Genomic DNA, 22,766 nt, shown 5'->3' with positions numbered 1-22,766 from the left:
AACATAGATCAGGCTGTCTCGTAGCTTCAAATGAAAGTGTAAGTGGTGTGCCTTGTCTTCTCTTTTTTTTTCGTAATTAATATTCTTAACACATATATCAAGTCTGGGGTTAAACTTCTGATACTTTGTCTTTAAACTTGCTTTGAGCTCTGTGTCTGTGCTGGAGGGAGAGAGCGAGCGAGAGATTTGCTAGTTATTGAGCGCATGAATAGTTTTATTTTACTTTCTGTGAGGCATCTACTGAAAAAATAACCCACACAATTGCATCAGTAATACACTGAACCAGGGATATTAAATTATGTTAACTGGAAGTAACTGCAGTGCAGCATCTAGAAAATTGTCTGTCAGGAGGCATTTTGTGAATCACTGCCTCCACCTAGTGGTGTTTTCGGGGAATTATATGACTTTCAAATCCCTCAGTGATAAGTGATACTACAAACATATGAAAGGCTGTAAGGATATAATTTATTTTATGCACATATACAGTCATTACAGTTGCATCCATTAATGCCATTGCAGTTGAAGATCTGTCAGCTTTTCATTTATAAAAACACAATTTTCAGGGGTTTATAACTTGGCTATAAAAATTCACACTGTGCTGAAATTTGGCAGCCTAATAGCACTTTCTGCAAAGACCTTTTGGTGAATGCTGTGAATGTTCATTAACAATAATATACAAAACCTGGCAGAATCATCATAGATCCATGGATATGCTATTGAATCCAAAAGAGCCTCGGCCTCAAGAGTATGTCAGTGGCATGTTTTCTTTCTTCTCTATTTCCAGCACTATTAGGAATAGAGAGAAAATAAAGCCGTACATTTTTTAAAAAATAAGGATAATTCTTAAACCCACAAAATAAAAATATTAATGGCTTTGTAGTACCTTATAGGCACTGCTGTGTGCCAGGGGAAGCCCCAGTGGCAGTGCACAGGCTAGTCCTAAGAAATTAGTCTGAAATTCCATCCTGTGGAGTTTCTACTGCAAAGGTTTCCAAACCAGAAAATACTTGACATGCAGGATTCTACCAAATTCTCTTTCATTTAGCAAATTCTTTGCACTTGAATTCAGGTTTTTAAAAAAATGTGAAAATTCAGTCTTGCCCTCTGTAACTCCCCCACCTAGCTGAAAAACTATTTGAGACAATCCTGGCAGGCCCGTCTAGAAGAAAATTCTCTCAAGATGAAATTTACCCCGGTGCAGAAAGCATGCACAAGGTCCTATGCATTATTTGTCCCACTTTAGTCCTGTGCTCAAAGCTTAATTGGCATTAGTTTGGCCCTAATCCTATGTGTAGTAGCATGAAGGCAAACTGCTGCCCTTATGCACCACACTGACAATCATCCTCAGTTTTTACCTTGTCCCCCTTTGAGGATTAGTAGGCATCCTGTGGAGTCTTATTGACTGCTGGACACCCTTGAAAGGATTTGTAATGCATTGAGGTATATCTCCCAGCAGCCTCCATTGTTTTGTCAAACTAAAGTACTGAAGGGCTTAGAAAGCCTAAACATTGTGTTGTTTTTTGGTGGGCACAATAGTAGTTTTAAGTGTAAAACCATCTTCCTTCCTGGTAGAAAAGATGATGATAATAATAATAATAATAATTAATGAGGAAAAACCATCAAATCTTTCATTTTCCACAAATCCACTTTTATCTGTGTTGGTAAGTTTACTCACAGATCTTTTCACATAATATTACTCCTGAGGGGATTCTGCGAGACTGCGCACCCGCAGGACACCCCCCCCCTGCAGAATTCCTGTGCTTCCCTATAGAAAATGGCAGGGAAGCAAAGGGAAGCTGCGCGGGGGGAGAGGTCAGGGGGACGAACACAGGCACATTTTGGGGGGGGATTTCCCCCTCAAAATAGTGGTGAGGCATGGGGGGTGCACATGCAGTTACGTGCCACTGCCTCCCCCACCCCATTTCTGCAAGTGTAGAGCTGCCCAGCTGAAGGAGGCTGCGTCTGGGCTCCCCTGACTCTGCAGCTGAATGCCACCTCCTGAGTCCTAGTGCCAGTTGTGTTTCCCTTCTGTATGCTGGGAGCCTTCCTGTTTTTTGTGCAACAGTGAGTTCCCGTGGTGGGGCTGGATAAGAGGGGAGAATGAGGGAAGGAAGGTGAGGGGGAAGAGGAAGTGAGAAAGAAAGGGGATGGAATAGGGCAGGGGAGGGTTGGGGAGGGAGAAGAAAAGGGGGTAGGGGAATCTCAGGGGGAAGTGGTAGCCCGGCATGTAGCATCCCCTCAGCAGCAGCTGGGGGTCCCCTGTTAAGCCGGCCCAACAAACCCTCATGCTGAGAAGCCCTACCCCCTCCTACACCTGGATCCCTCTAATGAGCCCCCCAGACCTCCACCCCACTGATGCCCAACCAGCTGTACCTGGACCCTCACTCCATCAAGTCCCCACACCCAGACCCCCCCCCCCACCGAGCCCCATCTCCCCACCCCCAGAGCCCCGTGGCTAAGTCCCAACCACCTTCACCTGGATCCCCTGCAGAGTCCCATTTCCCCTGCACCCAGAACCCCCCAATGAGCCCCTATGCATCCAGCTCTCCTACTGACCTGCCCATACCCAGATTGCCCCACACGGAAACCTCTTCCCCCACTCCTCGATCCCCCCACACTAAGCCCCTCCATCCTGCTGGGCTGAGCCTGCCCACCACACCTGGGGCAACTTGTGCAGAGGGGCAGGGCTCTGGGGTGTTTTTGGTGAAGGTGCAGCCCTTATACTGTGTCAGGGTCAGGTGCAGCCTCACTGCTGAGTCCCTGTACTGGGAGAGGTGGAGGCTTCAGGGTGACCTCCCACTTCAATGCAGCCAGTGGCCTGTACTCCCCACTGCCATACTGGCGCCACATTTATTTACTGACATATAAAATTTACAGAATTATTCAGAATTTTAAAATACTGTGTGCAGAATTTTTATTTTTTTGGCGCAGAATTCCCCCAGAAGTAACATAATTCTGGGCCAGATTCTGCCAGCCTTACTTACACTGAGTACTACCTTACCCCAAAAATATCCCCATCAATTTAAGTGGGACAGCTTGCAGAACGAGGGACTATTTAGCATAAACAAGTGTAGCAGAATCTGGCCCTGTACTCTGTGTGTTATAAGAGATAGGTTCAATGGGCCAAGATAAGAAGAAAAATGTATGTTATAAATGTCCGGATTTTTAAAAGGCATACTTTGAGCATTTTTAGAATACAATTTTTAATGTTTTATTACAGTGGTTCTCAAGCTTTTTTCCCCAGGAATCCCTTTGGCATCTTACTAAGTGTCCCGGACCCCTGTCATTTCTGATACTATCAGAACAGCCCGTCCCCACCCTCCGAGCATAGGAATGCCCCTGCCAGCATGACTTCTCACACATGGTGCGTGTGAGGTAACTCTGTGTGGAGTCCTCTGTGTCGAGGACTGTGTTGAGAACAAATGGCATCCTCCATCTGGCAAAAGTGCCGGAACCCTGGGCACAATCTGGCCTTGGCTCAAGGGACAGATACCTGCATAAACCACACCCCCAAGAGTCTGGGGACCCCACTTTGGGAACCACTGGTTTATTATATATCATAATACCAAACATATATACTACTTAAAAAGGGTTATCACTATAACACACATGCCTTAGTGTACTGCCTAACTGACACAATTACAGGACTAGCTGCACCTCTTTCCCCTTCTTGTTCCTGTAAAATTTTCTTTACAAACTGCTATTAAATTCTAGGAAGGATTTCTGGAAAAATGCACCATAAAACCAATGATATAGCTGACATATATCAATGATATTTTCATTCTCTGGACAAATGAACTAAACTCCCTCATAGATTTCTGCCACAACTTCAGCAACCACTACCCATCTATCAAACTCTCTGTAGAATGCTCCCACATTAGCATCAACTTCCTTGACACCATGATCAGCTTCAACTATGGAGCAGACAACTATATGCAAGAACTCCGCATATCACCACACTTACCTTCACAGATCCAGTAACCACCCCACACACCAAGAAATCTGTTGTCTACAGACAGGCACTCAGATACCACAAAATGTGGAAAGTCCAAAATACATACTTTAACACACTTAAAACCTCCTTCACCAAACTAGGACACTCCACCAGAGAAGTAGATCACATCATGGAATGGGCCACCCAAATACCCCAAGAGAACCTGCTGCAGTACAGAAAAAAAAAACCCACTGACCGTACCACCCTAGTTGTGACCTACCACCCTACATTGAAATCTGTACAGGATATCATCAAACAGTTACAACCCATATTTGATGGGGACCAAATCCTGAAAAAAATCTTTCCCAAACCCCCTCTTTTGGCTTTCAAACAGCCTCCCAACCTTCCTGAGTCAGAAGCAAGCTCCCCACACACCAGCTCAATGTGGCACTAGATTGTGCCAGAACAACAGATGCACAACCTGCAGAGATATCTCCTCTGCTACAGCGATCAATAAGCCCCACAACACATCTTTTAAGATCCAGGGCTCTTTCACATGCCTATCACAACATGTGGTGTACCTCATCTAATGCACTAAATACCCCAACAACAATTATGTGGATATGTAGAGGGGTTTAGCTGGGCTCATCCCTCTCTGGGGCGGCGAGGGACCACAGCACCTCGTTACAGCATAAAATTACTATGCTCACATAGACAATCACTATGCTCACACATAAAAATGATAAAAGACAAAAACACCATGCCACCTGTGAGCAAACACTTTTTACAAAATGATCACTCCATATTGACCTCTCAGTCTTCATCCTCAAAGGAACCTTTCACAAAGATGAGCTTAGGGACTTAAATTCATAACTTTGCTAGACACTGAAGATCATGGACTCAATAGAGGTACTGGTTTTATGTCTCTTTACAACAATCTAACCCACTAACCCTCCTTTGTTCTGTGACTACAGAGGTGTTAATGGGCCACTTGTTTTTGAATGGTCCATTACAAGGTGGTACATCTTATGCTTAACAATCTTTTCCCAATGTGGCACACTGGTTTTCTTTCCTAGACCTGAAGAACTCTATGTAGTCAAAAGCTTGTCTCTTTCACTAGGTGGTCCAATAAAAGATATTCCCTCATCCACCTTATCTCTCTCCTAAACCAATATCTTAATACAGTAGACATCCTAGTAACCAGGTTAAAATACAGTATTCACAAAGCAGCTCCACATCCATCACACTAACATCTACAGTATATTTAGTAAATTGTGTACATTTTCTATCCAAAGTCTCTATATATGCACAATACAAGCTTAAATACATATGCTGTATGCTAAAATTTGGTGGGCCTGCTTCTCGGTTGCCCTGCACCTTCTGTAGTCATTAACATCAGTGCAAAGTGGGTATGAAACTCCACTATTATGAGTTGGTGACATTTTACAGCCACTTGACACTGATGCTAATGACTATAAAAGGTGCAAGGCAATGGCGATCTGACCCTGTACATATTATACCAACTGAATTTTTTCATATGCTATATATACTGTATGCACAATATAAACCCTTCTCCATGGCAGTGACGTATATACCTTGAGTAGAGAATCGATTCCAGAGAGTATGTATGGTACTGAACTAAGATCACTTCTCTACTCATTCTTAATTTTTCTTAGAAATAGACAAGTAAGTTCTTAAAGGTTCAGCTTTTGCGGCTCTCTGAGCTATGAGGTGAAAACATTATCTAAAAGTTGTATCTGTTCTTATCAGATTAACTGAGACCCTACACATTTTTGCAGCATCCACTTCTCCTACAGTGGTTTGCAAACATAATGGAACAAGTTCTCTCTATTCTTGGTTGGTTCTTACAAAACCAAAACCAAACCCATTTCCTGAGTGCATTTTCTGTTATTTCCAGTTGCTCTGACTTACAAGTGATAGCCAAATATGAAAAAAAACTGCATTCAGGAATTACGAGATTTCTCAGTTTTGGAAAACCAAAATGGGAATAAACAGAGCATGTCTGCAAATATTTAGTATTTTTTGGAGTGAAACTGTACAAGGGCTTCAGCTGCTTCTATGCAGGGTCTGGTGTCTTCCAGCTCTTCTGTAGCCATAGAACAGGGGTCGGCAATCTTTCAGAAGTGGTGTGCCGAGTCTTCATTTATTCACTCTAATTTATGGTTTCGTGTGCCAGTAATACATTTTAACCTTTTTAAAAGGTCTCTTTCTATAAGTTTATAATATATAACTAAACTATTGTTGTATGTAAAGTAAATAAGGTTTCAAAATGTTTAAGAAGCTTCATTTAAAATTAAATTAAAATGCAGAGCCCCCCAGAGCAGTGGCCAGGACCTGGGCAGCGTGAGTGCTACTGAAAATCAGCTCGTGTGCTGCCTTCGGCATACGTGCCATAGGTTGTCTACCCCGCCATAGAACATTTGCTCTGCATTGCCACATTTCAATCTTTGTCATGGAGCTTTGAGAAAATATCAAATATGATGGTTATGTAAGCTTGTGTAACAAGTATGCATGATCCTCTTATGTTGTTCTTTGAAATTTACTAGCTGAAATTGCTTTTATTATTTTTCTGTCATTTCATTTGCTAGTAATCCATGGGTACGTTTTAATCTCAGTGGCCTCGGTTTTAACCAGCAGTCCCAGTTAAACCCACAGGAGGGCCTGATTCCCATTCTGTTCATTCCACTAATTCTTTCTAACGGCTCCTTTTGAAATGTAGAGTCTGTGTGCTGGAAACCATAGATAAACGATATTCTTTTTGGAAGATGTTGTGATATTCAGAAATATACAAGAGGGGATTTTAGGAAATCCGCATTATGTTACAAAGAAGAAGAGGAAGACAATGAGGATTCATGTAGCCTGATTTGGGGTGGGTTAGTAGGGTCGGTGGAATTTATCCACGTAATTTAATTGTATTTGATAATTAATTTTCTAATTAATTAGTAATATTAATAATAATTAATAGATATTAATAATGTGGGTATGGCTCGCCAATATGTGTGATCAGAAGATAAAGTTCGTCTTGAATCAGGCTTCACAGAGTTTATACAAGGAGCTTCGGGGTATATGACAGGAACTTACACTGAGACAGAAATAGTCATCAAGACCTTTTATTAAAATCAATGAAACAATAAGTAAATGTAAAAATGTTAAAAACAGTTTGAGATTACAAAGTTACAAAATATCACAGTTCTTTAAGAGATATATTTATGATAATACACAGTTTTAAATTCACTCTGTGCAGTAGCACTTTTGGGTGTTGTTAACACTTATAATAAAGGAAGTTGGCTATGAGTTTAACCCTCTATAAACTAGATGCTTTTAAAAGATAAAGCACAAATTAGATTCCTTTATACTTACAGCTTTGAAAAGAAATAATACTACAACCTGTCAATAGTTAACAGCCTTCGTAGGAGTGGGGGGATCAATGCGTAGTTGAGGCGATGGAGAGACAGGAACTGAAAGAAGGGTGTATCGCCTGCCTAATGGTGAACTGTCACACCTTTTTATAGAGCATTTATTCGGAAATCCTCCCTCCTATGCCCAAATTTCGTCTTTCCCCCACGGAAATGTTAGGGTACACATGCCTCATAGGCTAACATATGTGTGCGTATGAGTGACAGATATGTACGCATTTGTGGTGTACTTGTTAGATTTGTGGGCAAAAATCCCCATTTTCCACCCTTTACTGCTATTGGCTTAGGTAAAGGTCTCCAGACTTTTGCGTAGGTAATTTGTCTATTATTACCTTTCTGAGTAAGGGTCCTCAAAGGTTGCCTTCAGCGTCATCCAGGATGTCTGACCTGGGTGTCTGGAGGTATCTTGCATTTCAGCTATTGCAAATAAATCTATAACTCTATAAAGCCTTTTACATACTTAAATTTATCAAAAAAACATTTTATACAGACCAACAGATTAATCCTCAGGGCTACATTCACAACCTGTAAGGACTTGCAGAAATTCATGGAAAGCAAGGAAACTTCTTACTGACCCTGGCAGCTACCTCCCCATACAAAATACAAATTACTAAGAAAAAAATATATATACTTAGTTTCTATTCTAAGGATTCTATTCAGAATGAATAATCAAGATTATAAATCAAAATCTTCCATCATTTTAATAAACCTGGAATCTGGAATGCAAGTAAGCCAAAGGAAGTTTTATGTTAAGATGTTCCATATCTATAGTTGGACAATATATTGGATATTATTGAAATTCAGGAGAGCATCTCTATTCAGAGAGTTATTGAAGCGTATTCTTAAATTTAAGTATATGCATAGGTCAAATTGATGGGACTTAAGCACATTTGTCGATAAGCATGTGCTTAAGCCCCTTCTATACTGGGGCCTATATTTGTATATTTATAAAGGATTATGCCTTGATTTTTTCTCTTTTTATATGAGCACCGTAATTACATTACATTCTGATGCATGTAGATAGTCGTTAATGGTGTTTTAACCTTACAACTCATAGCTACTTACCATTTACTTCAATGTGGTATGTAACTAGGCACAATATGAAAACTGCTTTAACGGCTAACATGGTGTGCATTCCATCACTCTCAACTTTATGTATTGTCAAGGAACTATTCAAAGAGAAGGATCAAAACTCACATGAGAATTCCAGGCATTGATCCTGCAACTGAGTGCAACTGTACACAGTCAATTGCAGGATCATGGCCCAGTTTCAAAGCTCAAAAACCTATCTCTGACACGGGTCAAATCGGAACATTCCAAGATTTGGGGAAGTTCAGATTGAGAGGTGGATTTCAAACCTCCAGGTTCAGGAGTGTTCTGCTCCAAGGTGTTAGCTCTCCCATCTGAAGAGGTTGGATGCACAAACCATATCCAGGATTTTGCTCTGCACCATCTCTGGAGACAAAGTTGTAATTTAACTGCTCAAGAATTATTCAGATTTCGAAGTGTAATTATAAAAAAAGAGATTCAACTTCATTTTTTTCAGATGGGCTATAAAGCATGAAGGGACAACTAAACCAGACCAATGGAAACATTCCAAAGTGGAGAATCCGCTATGGAATAAGCTGACATACATGTGGCCTGTCCTTCCAAATGGAGAACTTAATGAGGTAATTTCATGCATTCAAGAAATTACAACACATGGAGTAGTTTGTTTAGTTTGCTAAATATCCACTGAAGCTGAACAGATGTGATATACTGTCCAAGCATGCCATGCAAATTTCACCTTTTGGAAAAGAATAAATGAAAATAGATGCTGGTGCTAGTGCAAAAAATGTCTGTTGTTGTAATAAATTATTGCAAACTGAATGGAACTTTGAGATTTGTTCTACCAGTTTTTAATTCTGAAACACCAATACTTTAATAGAAAACAGTATCCATGGCAATGTGCAATTCAATGTTTAACTTTTCATAGAAAAGGTAATATTTACTTTATTTTTTCTTTTGGCTTTTATATTCTCATGGTTGATTGTAGCAATACTCACCTTTGAGTCAAACATTGGCTGGCAGTAAAAGGGACATTGTCTGCACAAGGCTGAATTTTTCTTCTAGAGATTATTGCTTAGGTCATACTTCAGATCTGTAGTACACCTCTACCCTGATATATCGCGACCCAATATAACACAAATTCGGATATAACGCGGTGAAGCAGCGCTCCGGGAGGGTGGGGCTGCGTACTCCGGCGGATCAAAGCAAGTTCAATATAACACGGTTTCACCTATAACGCAATAAGATTTTTTGGCTCCTCAGGACAGCGTTATATTGGGGTAGAGGTGTATGTACTTCCAATTTTTTTTTAAATTTAGCTGCTTTTATTGGTATTCAGTTATTTTAAATGATAGCAGCGTTTTTTGTTTGTTTGATTGTTTTGAAAAACAAACAAAGGCCCAGTTCTGCCACCCGTAACACGTAAATCAATGTGTCTAGTTATGGAGTAAGGTACTACTTAGAATGACTTAGTGTGGTAGAACTGGACCCTAAATGAAACAATATTCAGCCATACTGGATGTAGACATAGCAGATTGTTTTTTATTGATGAAAAATAAATTTCATAAGGAATTAAAATGAAAGTTGTCTGTTCTTCTAAATGAACATTATCTGTCAGGCTGCACAGTGCTGTTAGCCACCAGTGACTCTCATGAATTTGGTACAAGTGTATTAATATTGACAAAGCAAAAGTTGAAGATTCCATCCCCTCTATTATAAATATATGAAAATCAGGATTTAAATCCTAGACTAGCAAAGGGAACTTTGAAGACAGGGGAAGGTATTTATAGACTAAACTATTCAGAACTTTATTAGATTTCAAACAGATTTTTAATTTTTTTTAAATCTACAATATTCACAGTATTTACCAATCAAAAAATTAAAGATGAGGCATCTGTTCTTAATGAAAGGCAGTATTTCTACTGTATTAAAACAGTTCTATATATATATATATTATATATATATAATGGAACTGGTGAACTATATATATTACCAATTCCTAGTTCAGTAACACCCAGCAGGTTATGGCCTGGGAAGGGATATATCTTTTCCTTAAAAAAGAAAAATTAGGTAGGAAATGAAATGCCTAAAAATAGAGAATGCAGCATTAAATTGTGAGATCAAGCACTAAAAACATGGCATTCCAGCAGCTAAGTATGCTCTAGCAACATTAATTTGATGCACTGTACTTATGTTCCTGTAACGATTGACTCTTTGTTGCTCTCTCATTGTATCATCTCATTTGGTGGCCCTAATCTCAAATTAATACAGATAACACTGGCTCTTTGTCAACTCTTGACCAGTGTGGGACTTTCTGGACCTCCTCCTTCCTCTGGTAATTAATTCAACAGTATGATCTCTGGGTCCTGCTGCTGCCTGCCACTGTTGCCCTCTATTATAATCCTGGGGTGATCTCAGATGGAACCCACTAGTTACCCTGAATCTCCTGGGACCCCCAGCCCCGCATAGGGGAGCGCCATGGCCATGTGTAACCATGGCAGGCTTCTCTGCCAACTCTTTGCAACTGCTAATGAAGCATGAGCGGAAGGTCAGGTTGGAGGGGCAGGGTTTATATAACCTACCCACCTCAGCTGCACAAGGATCAATGACTTATTGAACCCCACCAACTCAGCTGATACTGCCAGTCCAGAAAAGGCCTCCCTCTTCCTCCCTACCTTGAGGTGCATGCTGCACTCAAATTGTAGCCTGTGGCCACTGGAGATCTGCAGACATCAGACAGGTTACATGGTGCTGGTTCCTCTTCTTTGTTTTTTACAGCTCTGCTTCCTCAGGTGTCTAGGCTCTTAATTGGGGGAAAAAAAGTCTGGATGCCCCAAGAAGTAACTGGAAACAAAGAAGAGAGACAACTTAGCAACCTGCCCTTTGGCAGCATCTCTCAAGTATGGCACTCCTGAGCACCAACGATCAGTCAGGACCTGCCCATCAGAGAGAAATCAGGTGTCAATCATGGAAATTGAAAGGAATGTCCAGGGGAAGAGGGAACTAGGTAGCTGGGCAGCATATCCAGGAGATCAAAGGGGAAAAGTAGGAACAAAATAATGTGGGAGGGGGGAGAGGAAGTGAAGATTAAAAGGAGACAGTGTGATTAATAAAGGGGAAAAACACTTATTCCTAGACATTTTCCTAATAATACTTTCTCATTGAAGTGATTGTTGTAGTTGTTACAAGGATACTGTGCAATCACATGAAGATTTTCCATGAGATAGTATAGGCCCTGATGCTGAAGAGACTTTCATGTGTGCTTAATTTAACTATTACAACCTAATGGGACTTCTCACAGTAAGAAAGTTACTTTCATACGTGTTTACAAGATCAGGACCATAGTTATTAAGATGTGTTCTATACGGTGGAAGAATAATAAAAACTCCTACTTTAACCCAATCCCTCCTTCCCAAACTACAGAGAAGCTTTGGTCATTCATGTCTGAGGTTTATTATATACTGATAAAGGGCATCTGATTCAGACTATTGACAGACTCCGGCATTCTTTCTCCCTTTCTTTGTTCCACTGAGAACTCTGAGGATTTTGTCATTTTTTCCCTTCCAAGATTGAGAAGCCAGAACTCCATAGTTGCATAAGTGCTTTTGGATATATTTAATTTTGTCTGTCTTTCCATCTATGAGGTTCTTATACCTCAGCCATCACTGTGGTACCTGAACTTTACTAAGGTTAACTTTAAAAACATTTAAATGGTTTGTGTAACAAAATAAAAACCAAAATAACAAAATTCTTGCTGGATTAAACTCAATTACATGTATTAAACTCAATTAATATTTTGCTATTTTATTTAAAGGATTTTGACTGGCCAATTGAGGGATTGCTGGTTCCAAACAGTCCTTCACTTAAGAAACCAGCTGGCAAGAAGTCAGATTGCTATATACCTGTGAGATTGAGGGCTTTGCACAATGGAGACAGGGACAAAAGCAAGGCTATCACCATCATTGGACCTGATGTTACAAATATGCTAAACAGACAGTAAGGAAATAGCAATTTATTTTAATAATGTCATAAACTAAATAATTTCTTAAGACATATGGTTCACTTTAACTTGCGTATATCTCCAATTAGAATAACTTTACAATGTGTTACTAATAATTTAACCAAGAATTTATACAAAAGTTACAGTACAGTCTCCCAAAACAACTACTTTTCTTACTTTGAAATAGTAAAGAGAAAAATCACACACTATTTATTAATTAATTCAGACTAATTTATGCTGAGAATTCTTCTTTGGTCATTAATCTATGATGTGTGACCTTAAATTGTCAAAGGCCTGCTTGCTCAAAGTCTGTTGCTGACAGTACATTATGCAGCTGTGCAGGGAGACCCAAGTTTATTAGCAGCTTCTTTTAGTTGAAGCCAGAATGCAAGACTGAGCTCATGCATTCGTTATCTGGGAAGATGCAAGCCACACTGGTGTTTTAGAACTTCCTGCTTTATGACTGACTAGGTAGCACTGTTTAAAATCATGGAGATCAGAATCCTCTATTTGGCCTGGAAATGGATAGGTTATGGAAAGCGACACAGCAAGATTCTCCACCTCACACTAATAGATGAGAGCCTCTGCTTCTGTCAATTGGCATAGGTTCATTGATGTCAGAAGAGTTACACTGAGTGAAATCAGCTGAAAATCTGGCTCATGTGTTTCTACCCTGACCCAGTAAAACCAGCTCTAGGAATTGTAGAGGCTAGCTCTGGCATGTAACCTATGAAATCTTTGACCTCTTCACCTCAACAGCTACGAGGACACACATTGTGAAAGTATTTTTTAGTATGTTGACATCAATTAGCTTGGAAATTAACTGAAACCTTCAATGCATTTCATGTAGAATAGGGTCTTGAACAACTAGATTTGAAGCAGTGATCTAGAAATGAAAGGCTGTGTTTGCCTTTTCCTATCTTCTGGAAAAACGGACAAACTACCTTTGTCTTGCCATCTTGATCAAAGTTAAGACCAAGACTACATGATAATGATTCTATCCAAGTAGTAGTGAGAAAAGTGGAGAATGAATGAATAGAAGTTTTCTCTGAATCATCATTTGAGATGAACCCAGAATGGCAGAGGAAATTTGAAAGCACGGGGGAGTATTGATAAAAATGTCTGGGGGGAGGAAAGAGTTACCGGTATTTATCATGAGATAGTTACCTTTGTTGACATTTACTTTGTCATGAAACAATTAATTCTCTGACATAGCAAGTGATTTCATGATGACCACATCTTTGTTGGATGTAGTTGTATAAGTCTCGTGTCGTGAAAATCTTCAGTCAGCTATTCAAATGATTGTTTAGTGCTGAAATAGTTATTTAAAAATGCTTTTTAGGAAAATACTGAAAAAATATCTTTGCTTTCTAATATGTATATGAATAAATTGTCTTGAAACAATACCAATTATATTTGGTAAAAAACATATTTTTTATTTTCTTTTTGTATGACAAAAGGTTAGTAATTCATAACTCATTTAAAAGCTTTGATATAAAGAATAAGTTAAATACATTGTTTCTCATATTGTTAGCAAAGATGTTACCTTTTGACCTTTCTTTTTGAGGTTTTTAGAACATTTGATGATTCTGATAATAGTTTAATATTATTTTCTTCACATTGATTAAATATAGTTCATACATCACTGAACAATGAGTAATATTCAGATAGACTGTCCACTGAGTTGCCTGCAAAATGATAAAGTAAAAAATTAATTTTCAAAGTAAAGTCAAGCCTGAAATTGAAATCTTTGAGGCATACATTTCATAATTAGTTCATTCTACTATATCTAAAATGTGAGTGCAGTGCTCTTAAAATAGTTCAGATCTTTTTTACATAGAAAGTTAATGAATAATCCTAAATTTCTGATTTTTTTATTTTTTACCCTTTCTGAAATCATCTCTGAAGCTCTACCAAAGTGCTTACTTTTTATGAAATTGTTGAATAAGGTCATTTGAAATAGAAAGACTGATCATCACAACCACTGAAGTGAATGGGACTACTCACATATTTAGGATTAAGTATGTGCAAAAACATTTGCATGGTCAGGGCCCTGGTCTCCACACAATATATTGTTGTCATTTTATGCTAATGTCCTATGTAATCCTTCCTTCACAAGGCAATGATACTAGATAATGTGTCATTCTGATTTTGAACTAGATGCTTTGCCAAATACTAACGTTTAATGTGTTTTGAAATTATGGCAACATTTTGCCCAGTGTAAAGTATTAGAACTTAACTTGTAGAATGCTGAGAAAAAATTATGTATCCTCAGAGTTCTACAGTAAGGGAATGGAACTGAGAAGACAGGCTCCAGTCTTTGCCTCATCACCCTTTATTAGCTCTATGACAAGCACCACAAGACCTTACTTTCCCCAAATAGGCAGGGAGCTTCATGCTTCCCACCCATTTCCATCTGTCATCTCACTTTACTGGCTTCTTCTCCACTTCAGGCCTGTCCTCATGATGGCCCACCTGCCACCCCCCACCCTGACCTCCACCTTGAGAGGGGAAGGAGGTACTTTCCAGCAAGGGAAACAGATCAAAATGAGCTCTTCCTAAGTTTCCTGACTTGTCCTGCCTATCAGCAGCCAGAAACTTCTCTCCTCAGCCTAGTGCTTCCTAGTCAATCCATAAACTACATTAGGAAACTGGAAATCTAAACATCTAGAAATTAATTAGTGTCCTCAAGGTTTGCCACTAGGTTCATTAACTTATGCTCACATCAGTAGATAACTCAGGGTATTTCAGACTGTTAGGTGATCTGACATATATAAATGTTATAAATACTGTGTGTAAACAATGGATGGAAGCAAAGAATGAATCTTTCAGAGCAGGAACCTGCCTTCTTATATTTTGGCAAAGCCACTGTACCACTATGGCAATGTATAAATAATAATATTGTGCTGTATTTCTGCCTCAACTGAATTTCACTGTTTGTGTGCATGTATTCTGAATCAAACAGACTGTTAGCTAACCATGGATTCTGTGGTTGAATAAATCTAAATCTAACTATTTTAAGAGTGATCTGTAATATGAGTTGCCCTCCTGCTGAGGAGCCTCCATTTGTTATAAAATGACCCAAATTACTTTTATTGATTGGCTGATTCTTTATGTGATATGGATAAGCTTATAGTATTCATGCACACACCCCTATACAGTGGACTCCATTATTTATTTTACTATTTTGATTGATAGCAAAATAAAAAGCATATCCTGCATAATAGACCTCATCATTTACTGATAGTTACCACACTAGAGTGTCTGAGATACTGCAGTAATTCCCTATGATTACAATAGGAAATAATAAGGTAGTGTATGGCATTATGGTAATTTGGTAAATGTTGATATTTTCATGGTGACAATTTTACCTAACACATGCTGCATGAGCTAGCAGAAATGCTCACAGATATTCTTCCTGCAGTCGCTGTCTTTTATTGGCAAAAATGGATGTTAAATTCAAATGTGTTGGGACCAATTTAAGTTCAGGTGCAAGCAAGTAAGCATGACTCCATTGAAGTCAATTAAGTTGTGCCTATTTATATTGGGCTAAATCTAGTTAATGATTTACAAATTTTCTCACATTAAAATGCTGTCTAAGTCTTTTGGGGTTTGTTGTCATCTCCACTTATAAGATTTAGGGCATAAATCCCCATGAAATGAGAACAGATCAATATTAGACATATTGGGATTTCACACAAGAAAATACTAAATTAGCAATTCAGTTCAGGGTAGATTTTGATCTCAGATACACCAGTGTTAATTTGTAGTAACTCTGCTAATGTTTAGATTTACATTGTTGTAATAGAGACTGGATTCTGGATCCTAAAGTTAACCTTTGCTTATAAACCACTGATATTGTACTCTGACAAATTCAAATGCTCTCAGATTCTAATATGCAATAAAGCTTTGCATCTGATTGGCAACCATGTATAAAAATCCAGTTTTCACAAATGTGTGACTAAGTTCATTGTAAAACTTGCCAAATTAGATACATAGGGATGTTTTGTTTTTCCACGTAAAGAGTGCTCCTGACCCTGAAAAACGCACAAGTGAGTCTCTTGACCAGACTGCACTCGCATAACTGAGAGTTTGCACACTGCCAATTAAAAGTGTATTAATTTGCTTTAGAAATATTCATCCTGAAAAGAAACAGAAAACAAAGGAGAACCAGAAAATGCATCCTGATGAAGACCGTGGAATGGAAATATACAAGATAGAATTTCAGCACTTTTTGGACAAGTAAATATTCAAATGCATATATTCTTTTACATTAATATATTGATATCCCTGTCATACTGGAATTGTCTTTAGAGAAGTTATACTAGAAATAGATTTTATAAATTAAATGAAAGCCAGATAGTTTTTTATGAAATCTATCACCTGGGGCACAATAACTCTTTGTTATCTGTATTTAAAACTTGTAAATGCATTTTTATATGTAGACATTTTTGAGTGTGATATCCATTTCTACTCAGAAGACTGAATCATAGAATATTAGGATTGGAAGGGACCCTCTGCTCAAAGCAGGAACAATCCCCAGGCAGATTTGTATGCCAGTTCCCTAAATGGCCCTCTCAAGGATTGAACTCACAACCCACATGTCCCAAACCTCATTGTTTATATCTATAGTTTATGTCCCACAACCTACTCAGGAAAAGAGTAGTGTCACTATTGTAGTTCACTTTAAAATCATCTAATACAATTGCTTTATGTGTTTTCATTCATATACTTTTATTTCTAAATAACCCTATAAAAGGTAATGGATACAGTGGTTTTCATTGAAGGTGACAACATGTAATTTTAAAAAACAGTAGTAGTAAGCACATAAGCCCCGGTTTAGGAAAGTGCTTAAGTCCATCCCTGTTCAGGACTGCATTTCAGTATGTGCTTAAGTGCTGTCCTAAATCAGGGCCAGAGGACAAGATCCAAAGGCCATTCAAGACAACAGTAGTATTCCCATTGACTTGAATGGATTTTGAATCATAGTAGTATAAAGGAGAGATATTAGTTGAAAACATAGAAAATACATTTTATGTTGCCATTTTAATGGGAAAAATTAAAGCAGGACTCATTGGAGTATATTCTTATCTCATAGTTCAATGCTTTAATATGATACACCTATTAAAATTAGCTAGTGTCATCAGGTTGAGTACTTCCCTCATTATCCTGTGGCTAAGTCAGCTAAAAGTACCTAAGTTCTAAAAGTGCTAAGTTTATTGTCAGTGTTTAACAATATGCTTAATAACATGTTTTTACATTTGTAAATATTGTTTGTACTTGAAAAATTTTAAAAGGATATATACAGAACTTGAATGATTACAGTATCTGTACTATAATGTCCCCATATCCAGCATATTTAGAAGGTATGTCTGTTTTCCATTATTAAAGATGTACTGCAATGTTGAATTTACCTGCTGCTGCTCGAAGATTGTTCACTGAAAAAGGCGTGGAACTCTTTCTTTTGAAAGGCCTTGAGAGAGATCAGCTGGTAAGAAAGATTTTATAAGATGGCAACTCAAGTAATAATATTAATTCAGAATGCTGGGGACACTATCTTATATTAACTCTTTGTTTGTGTGTGCTATGGCATACAGTGGGTCCAGTGTAGCAGCATTTGATTCAGTGACTGACTGTACTCACTCTACTCACTTCTTTCTCTCCTTCCCCACTCATTAAGGCATCATCACCACTTGTGGATTAATAAACAACAATTAAACAACAATCTCAGTTTCTAAACAATTTAAAGTAATCCATGCAGTCAAAAATACAGAAACTACAACCCCATTTCCCAAAAACATACCTTTATCTCATACAGTATGAGATAATTGCTGTTATGACCAATGTCTGTTCATATTGTCTCTGGACCTGCAAGCCAAAAGAACTGGCTTTTACTTAAGAGTGTTACCTGGCTTTTACCTGAGGACTGTGGGATTTGGTGTTTTTTTTTTGACACTGGTCCTGGAGACACTGCAATACCAGGTCAATGCATGGGGTGGACAGAGCAAGCTCCTATTCCATCTCCTTGTTTCAAAAATCAATTTGACATACAGTCCTCAAATAAAGGACCTATCAGATATTAAACTGATAAGAACAGACACTACACTTTGATACCTGGCTTTTACCTTGGAGTGTTTCCATTGTCAAAGCACTTTCTAATGGGAAAACCAAAGTAGAACAGCACCTTGTAGGATGGCATCTTTAGATACATCATTACGTTGTCAAGATGGTAGCTTTCTACCCTATTTGACTATTTGATGCTGGCTTCCTATTGAATTCATGTTTTTTTTAAATTATGTTTAAAATAATGTTACTGATTTTTCATTATATAATTCGGATAACTTCATTGGATGTAATTATCAGAATCTTCTCTATATTTTAGAGTATTTCTAGACTAGGGAAATCCTAGGTATAACTCCCTTTGACTTCAATAGGGCCAGAATTTCATCGTAGGTGTTAAACCTGCAAGGGGATCTGAACCCCTGCACCTGTGCAGACTCCTGTAGCTGCAAGGTCAATATTAACAGATCCTGATGAAAAATTGGGACCTTAGTTTGCTTAATAAAATGCAGTCAGTGAAGTACCATGAAAAGGGCAGTTTCCTTTAAAACACTTAACAGGCCTAAACAATGAATGGAGATTCTGAAATAGTGCCAGGGATTTCTGAAAACTGCTTTGAAATTGTGTTTTCTTGGGTGGGGGAGAGAGAGAGAGAGAGAGAGAGAGAGAGAGAATTAGGTGTCTAAGGTAGAATAATTAAGCACTAGTGGTTTCTTGTATGTCCACAGTGCCATATGCCTTGACTTGAATATACTCTATAAATTCAGCTGTACTGACAATCTTAAAATGTCTTTTAAACTTGAAAGCATAATTTTGACATCTTGTTTTTAAGACAAATTGTCCTCTCCTTTTTAATTCAACGTTTAATGCAAAATAATACTTTTCAATTACCTTGATTGTTAGATTTCACTGATATTTTTAAAATATCTGTATTATTAATTTTATTTCATTTTTACTATGGGAACCAGGTGATAAGTGAGCTATTATTAGTATGTTTTCACAGTCATAATTATATTATGTATTGAACATAGTATTTGATATCTCCTCATGTGAATGTGAAGCTAATAAATAAGTTGTCTTTGTTACAGGTGTATGTGTCATGTGGAGAACCGTGGATTGATCCACACTTGACTGTGGCTCAGCACAAAAAACGTCTCCTACTCAATAATCTAGCGTCAGATATATCTGCAATTCATGCCTACTGTATCATGCGTAACCCTGAAAGTAAGCATTTAGTTATTTTAGTTCATTACTGCACTTGGGAATTATTGTCTCAATGTGTCCTCATCATATTTTTGGGGAAATAGCTGCTTTTGTGTAAAAATGTCTGAGTGTTAAAATCAGTATTGCAGGTGTAGATGAGAGAAATAACTTGGACTTGTATATATAAGGATCTCACAGCAACCAATAAACATTAAATAAGAGTAGTATTATGCCCATTTTAGAAATGGCTAAATTGAGGTAGAATGAGGTTATATGGTTTGTGTAAGGTCACACACAGCAAGTCAGTGGCACAGCCTAGATTAGAACCCAGTAGTCCTGTATTCCCAGTCCTCAATTCTATATACTGAAGTATACTCTCAGAATAACCATCTATAGAGAAAGACACATATAATTTTACTTTTATTCACAGGAATTTATGGACAATAAAGTCCATCATGAAAGAAAAATCAAAGTAATTCACATGCCCATCTAAAATTAGTGTAAGAGAGACCCCCCTCCAATTTTGCATATTGGCTAATCCTTTCTGCCCTCTCCAATACTGGAACTATTGATCAGATCACTACCAACAGAAGTAGCCTTTCTCCCACTCCACTTGAAAATATTGAGGTTCTCCCACCCTCTTGTCCATCAGTGGTTTAATCTTTCTTTTCTAAGTATCTAGTCATGTAAACCAGTGTTTTCTGCAGTAGTCTCCATACGTGGCACATGTATTTGTACTTTCCGTCTCATTTGATTGCCAGTGTTTATGTAGGATATCCAGTTTGTGTGGATATTAACTTCCCCTGTAGGCATCATCTGCTTGCATAGTTGTGATTGTCTGAAATGTGTACTTGTTTCCGAATTTGGATACTAGCAAAGCTTTGGAAGTTGTGTATTGCTGCAGGAATTAGATCAGCATTGGTGGGGTTAAATTATAGGAGGGATTTGGGGAGTTTAGACAATATACTCACCATACCATGCCACTAGGGGTTGGATCCAAAGGAAATCCAATATCTGTACAAAATTTGGAGGTATCCCATGGAGTACCATACATAGGATTACAGGCATGTTCAGACCAGGACTGGCTGCCCTGTTGTGACAGGGTCTTTAGAACTACAGTGAAACCCCGCTATAATGCACCCCGCCATAATGCAAATTCGGATATAACGCGATCATAAGGTGGCTCCAGCCGCCCCAAGCGCAAAAAAAAAAAAAAAAGCGTCCGGAGCACTGCCGAAGCAAAAAAAAAAAAAAAAGAAATGTGCCTTCCCCACTGCCCCCGCTTCCCCTTTTGGCGAGAAGAGCCGTTCTCCTCCCCAGCTGCTCCTCGCTCTTCCTCTGCCCCTTGCACATCTCCCCTGCTCTCCCCAAGTGTTTCCCTCTTTTGCTGCATGGCTGAGAGCCCCCGCTGCTGGAGCAGGCTGACAGCTGGGAGGGATGCTACAGAAACAGTGACCCTGCATTTATCATGATTGAATTTTTTGGACCCCAATTATCGCGTTATAGCGGGGTTTCACTGTATCTTCTTTATGTTCAATGATAAAACTACAGCATCCTCGGCCACTTTAAACACTAAAGGAAAACCATCTTCATTGGTGTCTGCTCTTGGCAATAAATATTTAATATTAATGTAAAGAAAGCCAAATATGAATTAATTATTTATTATTATTATTATTATTATTATTATTATTACTTTATTATAAGACATCCATATAGGATTAACATCACGTAATAGAAATATATGTACTACATAGTGCATAGTGCATATTCTCCAAAGCCTTACCCATGCAAACAGTATGAGCAGTACCAATGATGTCTCACGTGACTAAGAGTTTGCAGGAATAGGTTCTATCTAAACAATAACTATACTTATAGTTAATAACTATAATTCAGTAACCAACTGGTATCTAATTAATAATCAAGAATTGTCATACCTTATTAAACAGAAAGCTAAGCATACTTTACATACAGTGTAATAACATCTTAGCAAAAAGTGTACAGAAGTTATTAGCAAATAACATGTCTTTGAAAAAAGTAATTTTAACATATATCTAAAACACCAGTCTATAAGTTAAGCCTTCTGGGTGTATTAACTTTCTCAAGTATTCACTTTCAGGGTGGTGTGGAACTGATGCATGTCCCCCTGACTCTGACCAACCTCTTCCCCAAACATAGATTCACTATACTGAAGAGGTGACCGATCCTTCTGTGCTAATTCATAAACCAGCCCAAAGTTCTGACCTTTAAGGATTTAGTTCATTTTTTCAGATAAAAGTATTACCCACTTCTCAGGATCAACCCCTGCATCAGCTCTGAAACACAGAGTCCTTTGTTAAATAAAGAGCAATATCCACATTAGTAGGTTGCTATTGTGTTTACATAAGGCCAACTGGGTCTCAAACCTGCAGAGCTGGTAGGCAGCAGACCACACCATACTACCACCCAGCAGCAACTGTAAGTAGTTTGTGCTCCACTACTTATGACCATCTGAGGACAAAGACCATGGGAAGTCCCACCTCAAGGGGTCAAACAGGCAGCAGCCTCATGGCTCCTGGTAGATTCCCTGCCCTATATAAACCTAAGGGGCATTTCAGGCAGTGTCCAAGCAACAGTGTGTATTTCTTGGCTTTGACCTTGCCTCCTAACCAGACCCTGAAATGTGACTTGGACTCTGAGCCTTGGTATATACCCCTGACTACAGATTCCTCTTCTACTGTTAGCCTCAGGTTTGATCCTCCTCTGACCCAGTCCCAGCTGCCCAAGTCAGGATGCTAACATTTCAGAGCCAAAAATGTTTAGACATTAAGTAAATACATAGTATGTTCCAAATCTTTATTTATTTTTAAATATTGATAAAAATAAGTTGTTAGGCTGAAAGGGGAACTAATAACTCATGCAATATGTATGATGTGTAGATGTTCTATGTGGCATAGTTATATTGCTACCATGGGACTGCAGAAAAATGAGGATCCTTGTACTCTGCCATAATGAATATGGCTTTTTTCCTTATATAAAAATAACTCTCATCTGGGGGAAAAAATGTTTCACTGTATGAATGAGGGTAAGTTTCTGTTTTACAATATAG

General features: G+C 38.5%; 1 protein-coding gene and 1 non-coding gene across 6 annotated transcripts in view; one reads left to right on the top strand and one right to left on the bottom strand.

Annotated features, from left to right (window-relative positions):
• DCDC1 (doublecortin domain containing 1) overlaps positions 1-22,766 on the top strand; it is a 452,481-nt gene that overhangs the window by 361,504 nt on the left and 68,211 nt on the right. For all 5 annotated transcript variants that reach the window (XR_005597781.1, XM_039535836.1, XM_039535835.1 and 2 more), the window contains 5 exons: positions 8,918-9,041; positions 12,233-12,414; positions 16,550-16,660; positions 17,810-17,909; positions 19,567-19,702. Coding sequence is in view for 4 of the 5 variants with exons in the window: in XM_039535836.1 (XP_039391770.1) it covers positions 8,918-9,041; positions 12,233-12,414; positions 16,550-16,660; positions 17,810-17,909; positions 19,567-19,702 (653 nt within the window). In the remaining variant the exon portion in view is untranslated. The remainder of the gene's footprint in view (positions 1-8,917; positions 9,042-12,232; positions 12,415-16,549; positions 16,661-17,809; positions 17,910-19,566; positions 19,703-22,766) is intronic.
• LOC120405453 lies at positions 18,364-18,555 on the bottom strand. The gene has a single exon (XR_005598571.1). It is a non-coding gene; the product is annotated as a U2 spliceosomal RNA (small nuclear RNA).

This window comes from Mauremys reevesii, linkage group 4 (genome assembly GCF_016161935.1).
Source record: "Mauremys reevesii isolate NIE-2019 linkage group 4, ASM1616193v1, whole genome shotgun sequence".
Classification (NCBI taxonomy): domain Eukaryota; kingdom Metazoa; phylum Chordata; order Testudines; family Geoemydidae; genus Mauremys; species Mauremys reevesii.
This window is presented reverse-complemented; position numbering and strand designations above follow the sequence as displayed.